We start from the raw sequence: 14,465 nt of genomic DNA, 5'->3' as shown, positions 1-14,465 counted from the left end.
TCTCTTAAGAACATTCACAAAAAAATCAACTAAAATCCAGTGAAATTCGCTGGATTTTAGTTGATTTTTTTGGTGAATCTTCTTAAGAAACATTTTTAACATTTTTTTCCACCAAAAAATGTTCAAAGATTTCCCAAAAATGTTGAAAATGTGGACATCAGAAGTTTCTCTGTGAAAATATATATTTTCCCCCCACATTTTCAAACTTTAAAACGGGTCAATTCTGACCCGCAGGACAACACGAGGGTTAACTACTACAACTTCGAAAAACATGCAAAAAAAAAAAAAAGTGCAGTTAAATCATTATTATTAGATTTCTTATCTGAATGAACTTAGAATGATTTTCAGGGCACATGGTGTCCTAAAAATGTGACAGTCAAGGCAAGCTGTGATCCAACTTATTTAACATGAGCACACTGTGTTGCGTTTTTACACCGCACTTTTTTTTTTTTTTTTTTTTTTTTTTTTTTTTTTTTATACAATATAAGAGTGTCTGTGCTGCTGCAGTCAGTCCGTGAGATCGATCAGATGTGATAATAAAGCGCAGATAACCCGCTCAGACTCCCGCAGCATCTCCCGCTGTGTGGGACCGTCATGTCACTGCGCGGCGGAGGGATACAATAACGGCTGTCATCGTGGTGCTGAGGCTTCAGCAAAGCAAAAATGTCTGCCTAAGGGAAACTCGTAACTGATATATATAGAGGATATTTTCACACCTATTGCTGTTTTAACTCACATTTCGCCGCTTTGAGGCGCGTTTCCAGAAAGTGACTCTTCACCAGAGCACCCTAGTCGGGATTTTAATCGGAAAACAGGTAAAATATCACTGGGAGTTTGGGAGAAGCTTTCGGACCCGTGAAAGAAGTTGAGAGTTGAGAAAGACCATCATTGCGTTTTGTGTTCTGGAGCCGGGGGCTGAGATTGTCATTTGCAATGTGTGTTTGGGAGTGTTGCAGGTTTTAAAGCGGTGTGTGGTTTAGGTTCCAGTCATTAGGACGGCACTGTTCTCTCCGTACTACTGTCTACACGGACTAAAACCGCTGCAGCCGCCTGCAGCTTGCAGGCTATTTTCAATCCATATGAACGGCAGCTAGCGTTAGCCAGCTAGCTAAGTGACGTTAGGTGTCCCAGCTAACAGTAAAGCGTCGTTCTGCTGCACAAATCACTGACATTAACGCGGTCAGTGACAGGCTAATGAGCGGCTCGGAGAAATGTCTGACTTGTAGCATGCCGTGTTATTACAGAGACACACTGTTAGTGCACTAAGTGCGATGCTGCAGGTCCCGAGCCCTCATCCATTCAAAGCGCTCCCACCGACCGTCTTATCTGCTAATCAGCGCAGTGCAAGAAATAACTAAAGGTGAATTCACAACATTTTTGCTCCATTTAATCAATCACAGTGTGGCTAAACTGTCCGTGTGTCGATATGATGCAATGCCAGCGCCAACTTTATTTCACAGGGATGGTCTTTATTCTGCATCCACAACAAATATCTCCCCTGGCAGTCATTTCCCGTGTCACTAGTCCCTGCTGTTAAATAAAGCAGCAATGATGTGACCTGATGGACTCTGTTTTCTCCAGGTTTCTAGATCGCCAGGATGAATCCTCAGCAGCGGATTGCCGCTCTTGGAACAGACAAGGAATTAAGTGACCTGCTTGATTTTAGTGCGGTAGGATTTGGCTTTTCACTGCTTTTCAGTCTTTACCTCTTGGAGAGCTTAGAGCTGTGAGGACCAACTAGGCAGATTTATGACCAATTTATGGTTTTCTTATTAGTCTTGCAAGCTGTCCTTGATTTTCTGCAAATCACAATCAGGATAATTGCAGTTCATTAGCTGAATGCTTGCAGCTACACAGTGCAGTCTTTGGTCTAACTGCAGGTATATGTTCATATTTTTCCTTTCAGATGTTTTCTCCACCTGTAAACGGAGGGAAAAATAGGCCTACCACACTCGGAAGCAGTCAGTTCAGTGCATCAGGTAGGACCTGATCCCTCAAACCCATTTCTGTAAAACCCCCTTGTTACATAGTCTCTCTTTATCCCTGCTTGCATGACTCATAAGTCTGCACATAAAAATCAGTTGTTTACTGACTTCTATCTTTGTTTAAATTGTGCCTGGATTTATTTATAAATGAAAGCTGAAGGAAAAGTGTCTACATATTCAGTCTTGCATGAGATTCTTCTCCCTCCTGCGTGTGACGCTTGTGTGTGCTTTTCACATCTGGTGCTTGAAACATGAGCTCTCCACCTGGGATTGTAGTGTAGTGCTGTAGTAAAGATGTAGAACAAAGCACAGTTTAGGCCGTAGACGTGTAAATGTTTTATTGATCTAATTACCGTCACGGGGTAATACTGTGAACGCTCCTCCTGTTATACCGTATTATCAGATGCATAAATAGGGAAAAAATTAGACATGTTTTGGCTGGTTAAGTGTGGCAAGAAAGAATTGTCAGGATTTTGCTGTGAGGTGTTTCGGAGGAAAATTTTTAATTGCGTTAATTGATATGTCTGAGTGAGAACATGTTAACCTCTCATTGGGCAATTCTGTGCTGTAATTCTTTTCTTTGTGCAAGAAACATTACAGACATATATTTAACTGTCTAGTCCACAAGTTGGTGGTCTGTTTTCTTTACATATAAACATCTTTATTGTTAACCATGTTTATGGATGGTTTGCTTGTAATAACAAGAGTTCAGATCCCCTGCTTCTGAATCGCTTCCTATTGCCATAAATGCTACAGGACATTAATCCAAAGCACATCTATTGTCTGATGTGCCACTAGAGAAAGTCAACAATCAAGCATTATGTTTTCTGAAAGCATGTCTTGTGTGCATCCACAAAGCCTCGTTGTAGTCAGTTATCTGTGAAACGAAAGACACACACTGAGTAGAAATGACAAAGAAACAAGAACAGAGCTGTCACACATGAACTGTGGAGCTGACTTTTATAATACCTAATCATTCAAGAGAGGAGGATGTTGTGTGTGTCTGTGTGTTTGTGCTCTCTTCAGTAAAACAAATGACAAAGAAACTAGTTCAACTGCTGTGAGATTTTAAGTTAGTTCTCACCTTTCTGCTGAGGTTCCCACAAACATGTTGTTTTATATTTTTTATGACAGAAGTATTTTGGATCGTCATCTTTCTGGCTGATTCTTAGAATCAACTTAGAAGTGTTTGTGTTAACCTCTAGACAAAATATTAGATTCACTTTTTAATATAATATAGTAGAGCACAGAACCACCATGAACTGCATACTCAGAATTTACTTAGATATCAATCATTTTGCAGTGTCAGCTGTGGGATTTATAAAAGGGTTATTTTTATAGGATTGCATCCAGATTATACAAGTTATAAACTGTTAACTCAATGTATATTTTCTAATTGTGCAGAAAATGTCTTCACAAGTCAGGTTGTTGTGTCATATCTAAAACACACTGACGATACATAATGAAACGCTTGATTCTTGAAGTTTGATTGACATTGCGTCAATTATGTACGGAGTGTATGTCAAACATTAATGTCATCCATGCATTTCATGTAGGAAGCATAATTATGTTATTATGATTTAATAAAGTAACATGTGGACATCATGTGGACAGCCACCTTTGGGCTGGGCCGTGCACTCTGTGACTTCTAAAATAGATCAACGTCAGCATGGTGCTTTTTGTTTGCAACAGAAAAGAATTGGGGGCCGTCAGGAGAATTGTGTGTTACAGCTTAAGCTCATTGTCGCCGCTGTATGTGTTGTCTGCTGACCAACTTTGTCCTCCCAAAACATAACAAAGTATAAATCTGGGCTGCCGTTTGGTAACAGTCCCAGCAAAAATTATGAAACAAATTGGACATAACTGTAAACAGATGCTTAACCTTATTAAAGTTAATGATTTTATGTGTACATTTTATTAGTAATATTTGAAATAATGCTTAGAAATGTACTATTATCTCATGATAGCACTTTATTTCTTTATCTGTCAAATATTTTTTTCATCCTTGTAACGATTTAATAACAATATTTTCTATTAAAAACGTAAATCTCAGCAGCTTAAACTTCACTGGTAACTACTTAGTTGAGGAAGACATCCGGTATAATGAGGTCATTTTGTGTGTCTGGTTGTTTGATGCATGCATTTATGATGGCTGATGATACATGATGGTGGATATGTTTTATTATAAGGGTAACAGTCATGAACAACATTGAATATGGTTTTGGCTTTTGGTTTGAAGGAATTTTTAGATTCAAATGTCTGAACATGTGCTGTTTTTTCGAATTACATCTTACACAGTGTAATAAAGACTCAACTTAAAAAAAACACTAAATGTACAGCTAAATTTATCTGACATAAAAAGAACATGAAGGAATTTATTTCTTGCTTTAGATTTTAGTGCATTTATGGCAATATCTTCGGGAAACTGTACATATGAAATGTCTTTCATGTTCACCACTCAAGCACCTACACAAGTTTGACTCTGGATTAGATTCTAATTTCAGGAGGTTTAATTTAGTTGGCATCTGCATGCATACATTTTGATTTAAATATTCCACCATTGAAGGCCTATAGTGGATAAATCTCTCCTCCCTTCAGCCTACAGTCAGAGCTCATGTCTCTCTGATCCTCAAGGTAGGGGAAGAAGCACCTACATAAGTGATTGTGAACTTAAGGCAAGTGAGTGTGCCGACACAAGTGTGGAAATTGCAGGGAATGAGGGTTTGGATTATTGCATCTCAGCTGGGCATAGCCAGATAATTGAGGCAGAGTGGGACAGGCAAGACCCTTCAAAAGTGTGCCAGGGAAAGATGGATTGGAAAAAATAACCAAAGTGGCTCTAACGGAGATTCATCATTTCTCCCCTCCAGCTGTGTTGATGATGCAAATCTGATGAGGCCATTGACTCTTTAGTGTAGTGGGGCAGCGGATGGCTGCTGTGAAATGGGCAATTTTCATTTAGTGCTATGTAGTGGTACATTTGTTGGCTGTGACCAGCAGCTGGCGCAGGTTGGTTTGTCAGTCGGTTGGATACCAAAATTAAATGTTTCATTGCTGGCCACAGCTACGAAGAGCATCGCTGCTGTGTGCTGTCTCACTCTGAGTTCAGTTTTGTGGATAAAGCATAACGCAGGGCTTGTTACAGCAGAGAGCCTGAGCTGCAGTCCTGTGTGGTGTGAGTCGATTCTCACACTGTGTTAAAAATGATTAAATTATTCATGTGCTGATTTTTATCGCAAAAAATTAAATATAAAACACACTCTCTTTGGTGGCCTCACTTAACTGCTGCACCGCTTGTCTGTAAAATCAAGATACCCTTAATTGAATTCGTCAGTTAAATCTATTACAGACTAGATAAACACAATGTGTAAACAGTGCACAGTTGACATTGTTCTCCAGCATATGAAATGACAATATCTAAGTTTATGACTTAGAAAACATATCAAAGTTTGGAATTCGAGTTTATTGATAATATAATTTAGTTGCAACTACATGTAGATTTATCTGACTCTAATAGTGGCTCAGTGTATATTTGAGCTGCTCAAGTTCTTATTGTAAAAACATTTTTGTTGGACATCTCTGGACTGCATTTCTGTAAATACAGTTTCATTTTCTATACACTACAGCAGCTGTGCACACTGCAAATAGTATATTTTGACATGCATGGACATTATTATTTTTCATCCAGGCAACACTTTTTGGGTCTTTGTCTGTATTTTGTGTTGTTTCTTTTCTTCCTGCGCAAAATTCCCCACTTGATTGTTTTATTGTTAGATTTGCAGTTAGGTCGTCTTCAACCAAACCCATGGACATACTGACAAATGACTGGTGTAGAGTAACTTACGTAAAGCAATGGAGAGCTCACATTAACCCTATCTGACCCTGTGTCCCTGTGAAAACTGTTTGAGTCCAGTTTTTTATTTCACATTTGTTACTTGTTTACATACACTTGATACAGTCATTGGTTTTACTGTTGCTCTCAGTTCATTTACACAAGAAGCCATTATGCCACATAGAGCCAAAAACTTTGTGCATATCAACAAAACAATGTAAGAGTGTGTTTTGAATTTGTTTAGATTATCATGGATGTGAATCAAAACTTGTCAGACTGTGACTGTGTTTTGCTGTGAGACATGGTTGCATAAACCCAGTATGATTTAGGTGATAATCATGTTTTTAAACCTGTTACACCGCAGTAGACGTTTCTCAAATGAGTGTAAATGCATGCATTTTTCATATTCATATCAAAATCTATCCCTGTCTTTGTACATAGGGATATGACTGACATTTCTCTTTTTTTTTTCAAGATACTGCTGTAACCAGAAGCTTTTTCTTTTTTTTTTTTTTTTTAATTTTAAGCAGCCGTTTGGGGCTGTAGTTTTTTTGCCAACTGTTTTTGAGTGAAAAGAAGTATTCATTCATACAAGGAATTGGATTCTATAAATTCCTCAGTCAGTATCAGCTGTTCATATGAAGATGTGTAAGTTTACTCAATGATGCTGATGTGTCTAATAAACCTTAAAGAAAATAAAATTACCCATTGCGTTCTGTGCTTATGTTTAGAAGTTTTCATCCCCATGGCCAGTTTAAATTTATGTAATTACAGTTCTTGTAAATATGTAATGCTCTTTATTGCCTGATTTGTGAGTATGTGTTTTAAGCATTTTAAATTTTCTCCCTCTATCTGTATTTTAAATGAAACCTACAGTTTAACTGGTGACTATAAATGACGTCTGTATTTGGTAATTTTGTTGTAATTGATAAACGGATCCAAATAGATCATCATTCTACTTTCTGTTTGTGTTAAATGATATCAACAACAATAAAGATTCTTGCAGACTGATCATTTCATACACACAATGCTTGCTCTGCTGATGGGATTAGTTCAGTTTAGTTGATCTGGAATCTGGACGAAGGGGAAAAAAAACTATACTGTTGCACTTGATCCAGCTCACGTTCACACTGGCTTTGCACAAACAAATGGAGAGGAATAAATACGAAGTTTAACAAGTAGCTCATTGTCATCCTGCATCATTAGAACTACATGGACAGATGTAGGGAAATCACATTAATGCTGAACTTAAAGGCTTCTTATGTGTTAATAATGTTGTCTTGTGTTTCAAAGGGTGCACTCCAAGGTAAAAAATGAGGAGCATTATCGAGTATAATTACAATACAGATAGACTGTAAAGACGGGACAAAATAGAGGTACAGTGTTACAGTGGAGTTTACTGCACCAGACTTTGATAGATGACTTTCACAGCAGCTCTAATCAACCGTACTAAATATGAAAATGCAGTTTGTTTGTACCAAAAAAGTCTGGGTTATCTGTTCTAACTTGTAGATAGGATACTTAGTTGAGCCAGTATCACTGGTCGTGAAATTGTAAATTAAAAAAAAAACAGATATTTGGCGGTTTAATCCTATAATTTGCTAAGCTGACACTTTGTGATGCCTCAGCTTTGTTGCATGTTCTTACATCAGAAGTGTTTCATTTCTGTCTCTGAAATCTTTCCGCTTGTGAAGCAAATGCCTCAATATTTGTCTTGGAAGACTTTTTTTTACTTTATTGAATCAGGGGTTTGGGGATGGTGCAGCTGTTTATGAATGACCCAGTGGAGACCGTTAAAAAAGGAGCAGTCAGTTATAATTGCCAACCTCTGATTCCTCTGTCAGCCCTCCATCACAATGTTATCACACCACACTACAGATTAGACCTTTAACAAAATCGTGCAGGTTGTTACTGGGCAGGTAGGGCATGTTTTAGTTATCACAGCTTTTTTTTGATGCTGCCTGGTGAAAACATGGTTGCAGAGAATGTTGCAAGCACTGTATAATGGCTGTAAAAACACAACAGCGAGCCTAAAGTGGCTAAAAAGCTGCTGAATTGGGTTATAGCTCTTTTAAAGTACACATGATCATCTGATCTGTTCATAAAAATATCGTGATTTGTGTGTTATGTAAACCAAGGTGATTTTCTGATGTATGATTTTGAGCAGAGCAGCACTGATTCTCCTAATTCAGTAGACTTACATTGCAGCCCTTGCATTTGTGTGTTTTTTTCCCTTTTAGCCTCTTGTATCAGTGAGTAATCTTATTGTGCTGGCTGTCTGTACACGGAGAAGAGAGGGGACCCTTGAGCCCTTGTAGGAGATGGTAATCAGACGAGATGACAACCAGCAGCCGGACTGCAAACACTGACCATTGTTACATTCAGAATGTAAAAGGCCTCAGTTGGGGCTTCAATGTCACACTGCTGTTGTCACACCACCAAGAGTAGCTGTTCAGCAAGTGAATGTGCACAACAACGCAGCCAAATGACGAAAGTGAGACAAAATTAGCTGTATAGTTTTTCCATAAAGCCACTGAAGAAGAGGAAATGAATGTACTGTGTGCAAGCAGCAAAACGTCATGTTTGTCAGGATGAAACTTATCTATAGCTCTGCTCACTGGAGCATGATTTCTGGGTAAAGAAATGTCACAGACTTTCTGGTTAAGTGTATAATTAGATGCACAAGTTTCTGACTGAGAAGTTATTGGCAGCACAGAGGTTGGAAACATTTTAATAATATGGAAAAATGACTGTCTGCAAGATCTGAAATGTGCCAGTTCCGATAAGATGCTGTTCAGTATCTTATAACAATATAATTACACCTTCTCATCAGGTTTCTGTTTGAGATTAATAGCTTTAGTGACACATAAAAAGTGCCCATTAAGCTGCATCGAGCCTCATTAGGTCAGATTAATGCATTATGTGTAGCTGCTTGCTAAGCTATACTTTGGCGATGGTGAATAAGAACCATCACACACATTTTCATCTGTAATTACAGACTTGTTTTTTTACTGTGCATGATTAACTTCTGCTTTATTTGGAGTTGTTTGTTTCACTTGTGTAAATTTGGCTTCTTGAGAATCGCTACTTCTTGGATTATATGTCCAACCCTGCTGCATGGACACATCTTAGTGCATATCATCTGTTAAACTTCACGGGCAAAAATATACTTAATATTGAAAAGATTTGCTTCGTGCTTGCTATATTATTATTTTTCCAAGCATACACATTTTTAAAAAATCTGATATTCTTTATTTGAAACAGAAAATGAACAAATGGTATTGCATTTCACTGAGACAGATGAAATTACAACAGGGACAATCAATAACGTGGGGAATGTTGATGCTTTTCTTGGAGATTTTGGCTGTTACTGCAGCACAATATTGTTTCAAACAGCAAGAACAATCAAGGCATCAAATATTTGTTACTGACTATGTCACATAAATTGGATTGCAAAGATCAGATATATTTTTCAACATATGCCAGATGGTCTAGCTTTGCAGTTTAGATGCCGTTATTGATTTTATTTGTTTTTCTTTTAGATGTTTGAACCATAGAGGTTTTCCTTTAATTTAGAAAATTATATTTTTATCAAGGTTCGGTGCTCAGCTGTTTAGCATGGAACACGTCACATCGTAAAAGTTTTAGTTTGCTTTTTGACACATCAGGAGCATGTGAAGGAAAAATAAGTCTTGTGCTATTAAGTTTGACCCTTGGAGATTATAATTCATTTCTAGATGAAATAAAAACATAGTTCATTTTTAAAGTTGCGCCCCTATCATGTGATTTGTCCGTGGAGATAATATGGCATCAATATAATGTGTGCCTGCCCTTTAATTAATCGTAGCATCGCCTACTTTTATGCAGGTCACCTCTGAAGTGTGTGTGTGTGTGTGAATTTCAGGATTTCTAATGTATTTATGGGAACCTTTCTAAGTGATTAATGGCTTTGCAAAGTTTCTCATTCAGTGTTTAGTTTTTGTTCAGTTTTGGGTGATGTAATGTGCTACGATGCTGGCTGAATGTGATGTTTTGGCTGCCATTTAGGGCTGCAATTAACAACTGTTTTCAGTTTTTTTAATCAATTAATGTGACAGTTATTTTCCTCCAGATTTTTTTTTTTTTAAATTTCTAAAATGTCAGAAGATACTCGCATGACTTGTTTTGTTCCACCAACAATTAAAAACCCAAAGATATTTAGCTCACATTGATCTGTACAATAGAGGGAAAGTTAACATGTTTGACAAGTAACTAAGTCAGTTTATCACTAATGAAACTAGTTGGCAGTGAATTTTCTGTTGACTGATTCATTGAATAATTATTTAAAAAAGACACTTTCACCTCCTTGCCTGTTGCCACATTTGTGTAACTTTTGGGAAACGCTGTATATGTTGGTTTGTCCATATTGTATGAACAGTTTAAGGAACTAACACAGATAAGATGGGTTGAAAGGGATGCGGTACTTCTCTGAAATACTATATAAAGAACATCAGGGCTGAACAGTTTATTTCAAATTGAAATTGGGATTTGAACCAGTGCAATTACCAAATCCCAAAAGACTGTAATTTAAGATATGCATTATTCAGAGCATCTGACCCTGGGTTTAAACTGTCACCTCAATGGTTTTATAAAGTCATGCTGCCTTCTTTGTGTTATATTCACGCTTTTGATGGTATCTCATGTGGTATTGCTCAATCACATTTTAAATCTATTTCACAGTGAATATTTAACTGGAGATTGACTTTAACCCTGTAAAACCCACTGTTGCAAAAATACAATATCAGTTTTTTTAAATTATTATTTTCTATTATTTATATGACACTTGACTGCAGATTTTACTTGTACAACCTATTTATTGAACGGCTAGCTGAAGATAGCTTTTTAAAGGCTGAATGTTAAAAAAAAAAATACAAATTTGAACAAGCTCATTTGAAAACGCAGTCAGCAGTTACATCATAGCGTGTAGATATTAGCTTAAAGATATCAATTAGTTTACTCACATTAGTGACACTGAGTTGGCACCGGGCCCAATTAACTTAGCTACCGATATGTTACGTAACGTTAGCTGGCCATCAATATTTTGCGAATGTCTATTTAACTTATAAAATCTAGTATGAGTTATCTTAAGCTAATAGCTTTTCTCCGGTAAGTCGCTGACCTATTTTCCAAGACGACACTCCTCTGACTCTCTGACCTGGTGCCTGGGTGCTTGATGTGACGTCACTTTCAAGGCCGCCTTCTCGCGAGTAATTAACGTCTTATTAACCTGACGTATCAAAGAGTAGATACTGAGCAAGATCGTTATCTGTAGTTTACCTAGGTACACGCAAGTGCCACAGAGACAGTGCAGGACTCTGCTGTGAAGGTGGAGACGTGGCAGTGGTGTATTCGCGACAATAATGGGAAAAAACAGAAATTTGAAGGAGGGGCGCCTAGGATTTAGGAGTGGCAAACCGCTGCTCCTGAATGAATGTAGAGGAAACACTGTGTATATATATATATATATATATATATATATATATATATATATTTTTTTTTTTTTTTTTTTTAAATTTTATTTATTTTATTTTTTTTTTGTTTGTTTTATTTTACTTTTTATTTTTTGCTATTTTCTATATTTGGGTCTTAAAGCGTGAAAAACATATCACAAATGAAATTAATAACTCTGTCCAGAAAGTCCCCAGATACAGTGTGTAAACATGTTTATTTAATGACCAGCATTGTCTTTGTCATTGTGATTGCTCAACATGTGTTTGCTGTGTCTCTGCTTGTGTTGAGTAGAGCATGGATTCAGACTCGTATACCTGTACAGTGAACTGTGTGAGTAGTCGTTTGCTGACTGAGTTGTGCGTTTCTTCTTCTGACAGGTATGGATGAGCGGACCAACCAAGCGTCTTGGGCCCCAGGTGGCGAGTCCAGTCCTTCCTATGAGTCCTCCCGGGTAAGATGACCCACACCACAAACCCTCTGAATGGCCTTTCTGCTCCACAGCACATCATTTAACACTCATTACATCAAAGTGGTACATTCACAATGTTTTAGTCTCACCTTATCCCAGATCCAGTCATGTTGTATGACCTGTAATAGACACATTTCTCAGTGACAGAAGGGACTGGTAAATATTCCCATGACTGCTGGAATTGATTTTTTTTATCTGAGCTGATATGCAGTTTGCTGAAAAAACAATGACTTGAACTTGATATTATTGTCCCGTTGAGCTTCTTTTTTTAAGTCGTGGAGATCTGTTAAATTATTTAAGCTCAGATTATATGTTAATGCTGCTCACAATTAATTACCCCAAATCAGATTTCTCCTGATTGTTTTAATGTCCGGGAGATTAGATTTTTTTTTTCTGCAGTTAATATGTGATCAGTTGCTGTGCCATTTAGAAAATGACTTTGCTCTTAATCCTAGTCATTATGATGTGAAGCATGGAATCAGTGTCATTACGTGGATGACTAATGGACAAACTAAAAGCTAATTGAAAGATACACCCCCAAATTTTTCCCCATTGTTTCATTAATGCTTTCAAACTACATCATCTGTGTGAGTCCCAAAACATCAACATTGAGTGTGGTGGAATTAACACCAAGTGAAATTATGGGTAGGGCTCGAACTAATGATTCTTTTCACTATTGACTAATATGCCATTTATTTTCTCCATTAACTGTTTAAAAGTTTAGACTATGAAATGTCACAAATATCACAATTTCTCAGAGCACAAGGCAGCATCTTCAGATCTTTTGTCTTGTGCAACCAAAAGCCAAAATATTTTGTTACAGTTAATCAGAACAAAGAGAATCAAGCCGATCTTGTTATTTAAGAATGTTGCTTCTTGCTCGGAAAACTGCTACTAGGGCTGCACAATTAATTGATTTTTTTAAAATCAAAGTCATAAATTTGGCTTCCAACAATGAACTGTGATATTGTTGTGTAAAATGCTTTTCTTTTCAAGTAATTTTTGGTAACACCTGTCTGCCTAGTGGAGACTAGAGGCTTCTCTGCACAGCTGCCTGGTTAGCGTCTATTGTAGCCTGCTTGTGAGGCATTTAGGGAACATCTGTGAATTGTAGTGTCAGTTGATAAGCAGATGTTCAGCCAGTGAGGTGTTTTTTCAGCAGAATTTTATTTGTATTTTACTTCGAGGAGATGCACTGAATTCTGGTGAAGATGAACCTTATTTTAAGTCTTATTTTGTTTATTTGTACATTAGCAGGAATGTAGCACAGTTGGGAGTGAAAGCAATGCTGTTTGTTTAAATATAAAAATTAAAATGCTTTGTCACTAAATTCAATGAAGAATTGAATTGATATTATATCGATCACAGTAATTGTGATTATTATTTTAGCCATAATTGTGCGGCTTTGTTGTGCAGTGTTATTAAAATAGTTGCAAGTCACTTTGTTTTCCAGCTCATTGATTAATCAGCTAATTATTTCAACTCTAACTAGGTAAATACCATTTATTCAAAGTATATACAAAATAGTTACAGTCTGTAAATACTGATGGGAGAAAATTGACTCTAAATATAGTTATAGATATGAAGGTGGAAATCTTTGTATTCAAATTATAATTCTGTGTTTAGAAAGGGGTTAACAAAATCTCAGCATCTTTGCAGACATTACAGTAGTGCATTTACAGTCAATTATTTGTCACTAAAATGGCAACCAGCCGGTATGTGAGAAATTCTGCCTCTGTCCCGAAGCAACAAGCTGTACACATTAGAAAATTAGATCCTCAAAATGTTTCCAATTTAATTAATTTGCATAATAAGAATAATAATATAGGAGAGGTTTGATTACAGGTTTAAACTGTCTGTCTTTGTTTAAGTGAGAACATCTCACTGTTGGTGTGAGCAAGTGTGAACAGCTCTCCCTCTGTTTGTTTGTCTCTCACACATTGGTTGTTCTAGATGCCCTGTATGAATTTCATTTAATGTCAATCTCCTGTCACTTTCGATTAGAATTCAGCTAAATGTCAGAGCCACTCGGGCTGCGTTACCTTGTTTATTTCTCTGTGCCCTTCCCGAATGAACATCTACAGGCTATGGTAACATAGGCAGCTTGATTTGAATTATAAGACAGAGACGCTTGAGATATCTTTGCTCCAGGTGCATATAAATGAGTGATTCTGACATTACAAGGAGCAGCATCAGCCAACAGACAGCTGTTTGCACCTCCATAAGGCGTGCAGGCAAACACTCACATGCCACACTTCACAATCTCACAGAGCCAAACACACACCTTATATTGATATAGACTTGATTTATGTTGCCTATAGAATATTATATCCCATATATTCTGTTTTAAGAAGGCAGTTATGTTTCTTTTAAACCTCAGTGGACTACTATAATCTGTTGAGTTGAATAATATGTTTTGAGATTTTAATACAATTCATGTCACAGCTAGGACTGTGGTTTACAGACAGGTCACATTAGATCCAGAGAAGCATAGAAATTACTTATTATTGCTGTTGATTGATGATCATTAAAAAAACTGATAATGTGTAGAGTTGGTTCATTCATTTGAAGACTAAGATGACTAAAAATGCGGCTGAGTAGCTTGTTATGGAGATGGGATTTTAGCCAAAATGCTAGAGAATGATTGAGGAATTTTCCAAAAGCATTATTAGCTGATTAAAAATGACAA

The 14,465-nt window shown here is 37.0% G+C and overlaps 1 protein-coding gene across 7 annotated transcripts in view; it reads left to right on the top strand.

Moving 5' to 3' along the window:
• tcf12 (transcription factor 12) overlaps positions 1–14,465 on the top strand; it is an 83,723-nt gene that overhangs the window by 4,260 nt on the left and 64,998 nt on the right. Inside the window, exons 1-4 of one of the 7 annotated variants that reach the window (XM_055017402.1) lie at positions 641–815; positions 1,582–1,670; positions 1,907–1,979; positions 11,685–11,758. In XM_055017402.1, the coding sequence (XP_054873377.1) occupies positions 1,599–1,670; positions 1,907–1,979; positions 11,685–11,758 (219 nt within the window). In that variant the 5' untranslated portion in view covers positions 641–815; positions 1,582–1,598. Of the gene's footprint in view, positions 1–640; positions 816–1,581; positions 1,671–1,906; positions 1,980–11,684; positions 11,759–14,465 lie in introns of those variants that run through there. The other 6 variants (XM_055017382.1, XM_055017365.1, XM_055017325.1 and 3 more) reach the window with 6 other exon arrangements.

This window comes from Amphiprion ocellaris, chromosome 1 (assembly GCF_022539595.1).
Source record: "Amphiprion ocellaris isolate individual 3 ecotype Okinawa chromosome 1, ASM2253959v1, whole genome shotgun sequence".
In the NCBI taxonomy this organism is placed as follows: Eukaryota; Metazoa; Chordata; class Actinopteri; family Pomacentridae; genus Amphiprion; species Amphiprion ocellaris.
The sequence above is the reverse complement of the archived record's forward strand: the minus strand, read 5'-3'. Positions and strand labels throughout refer to the sequence as shown.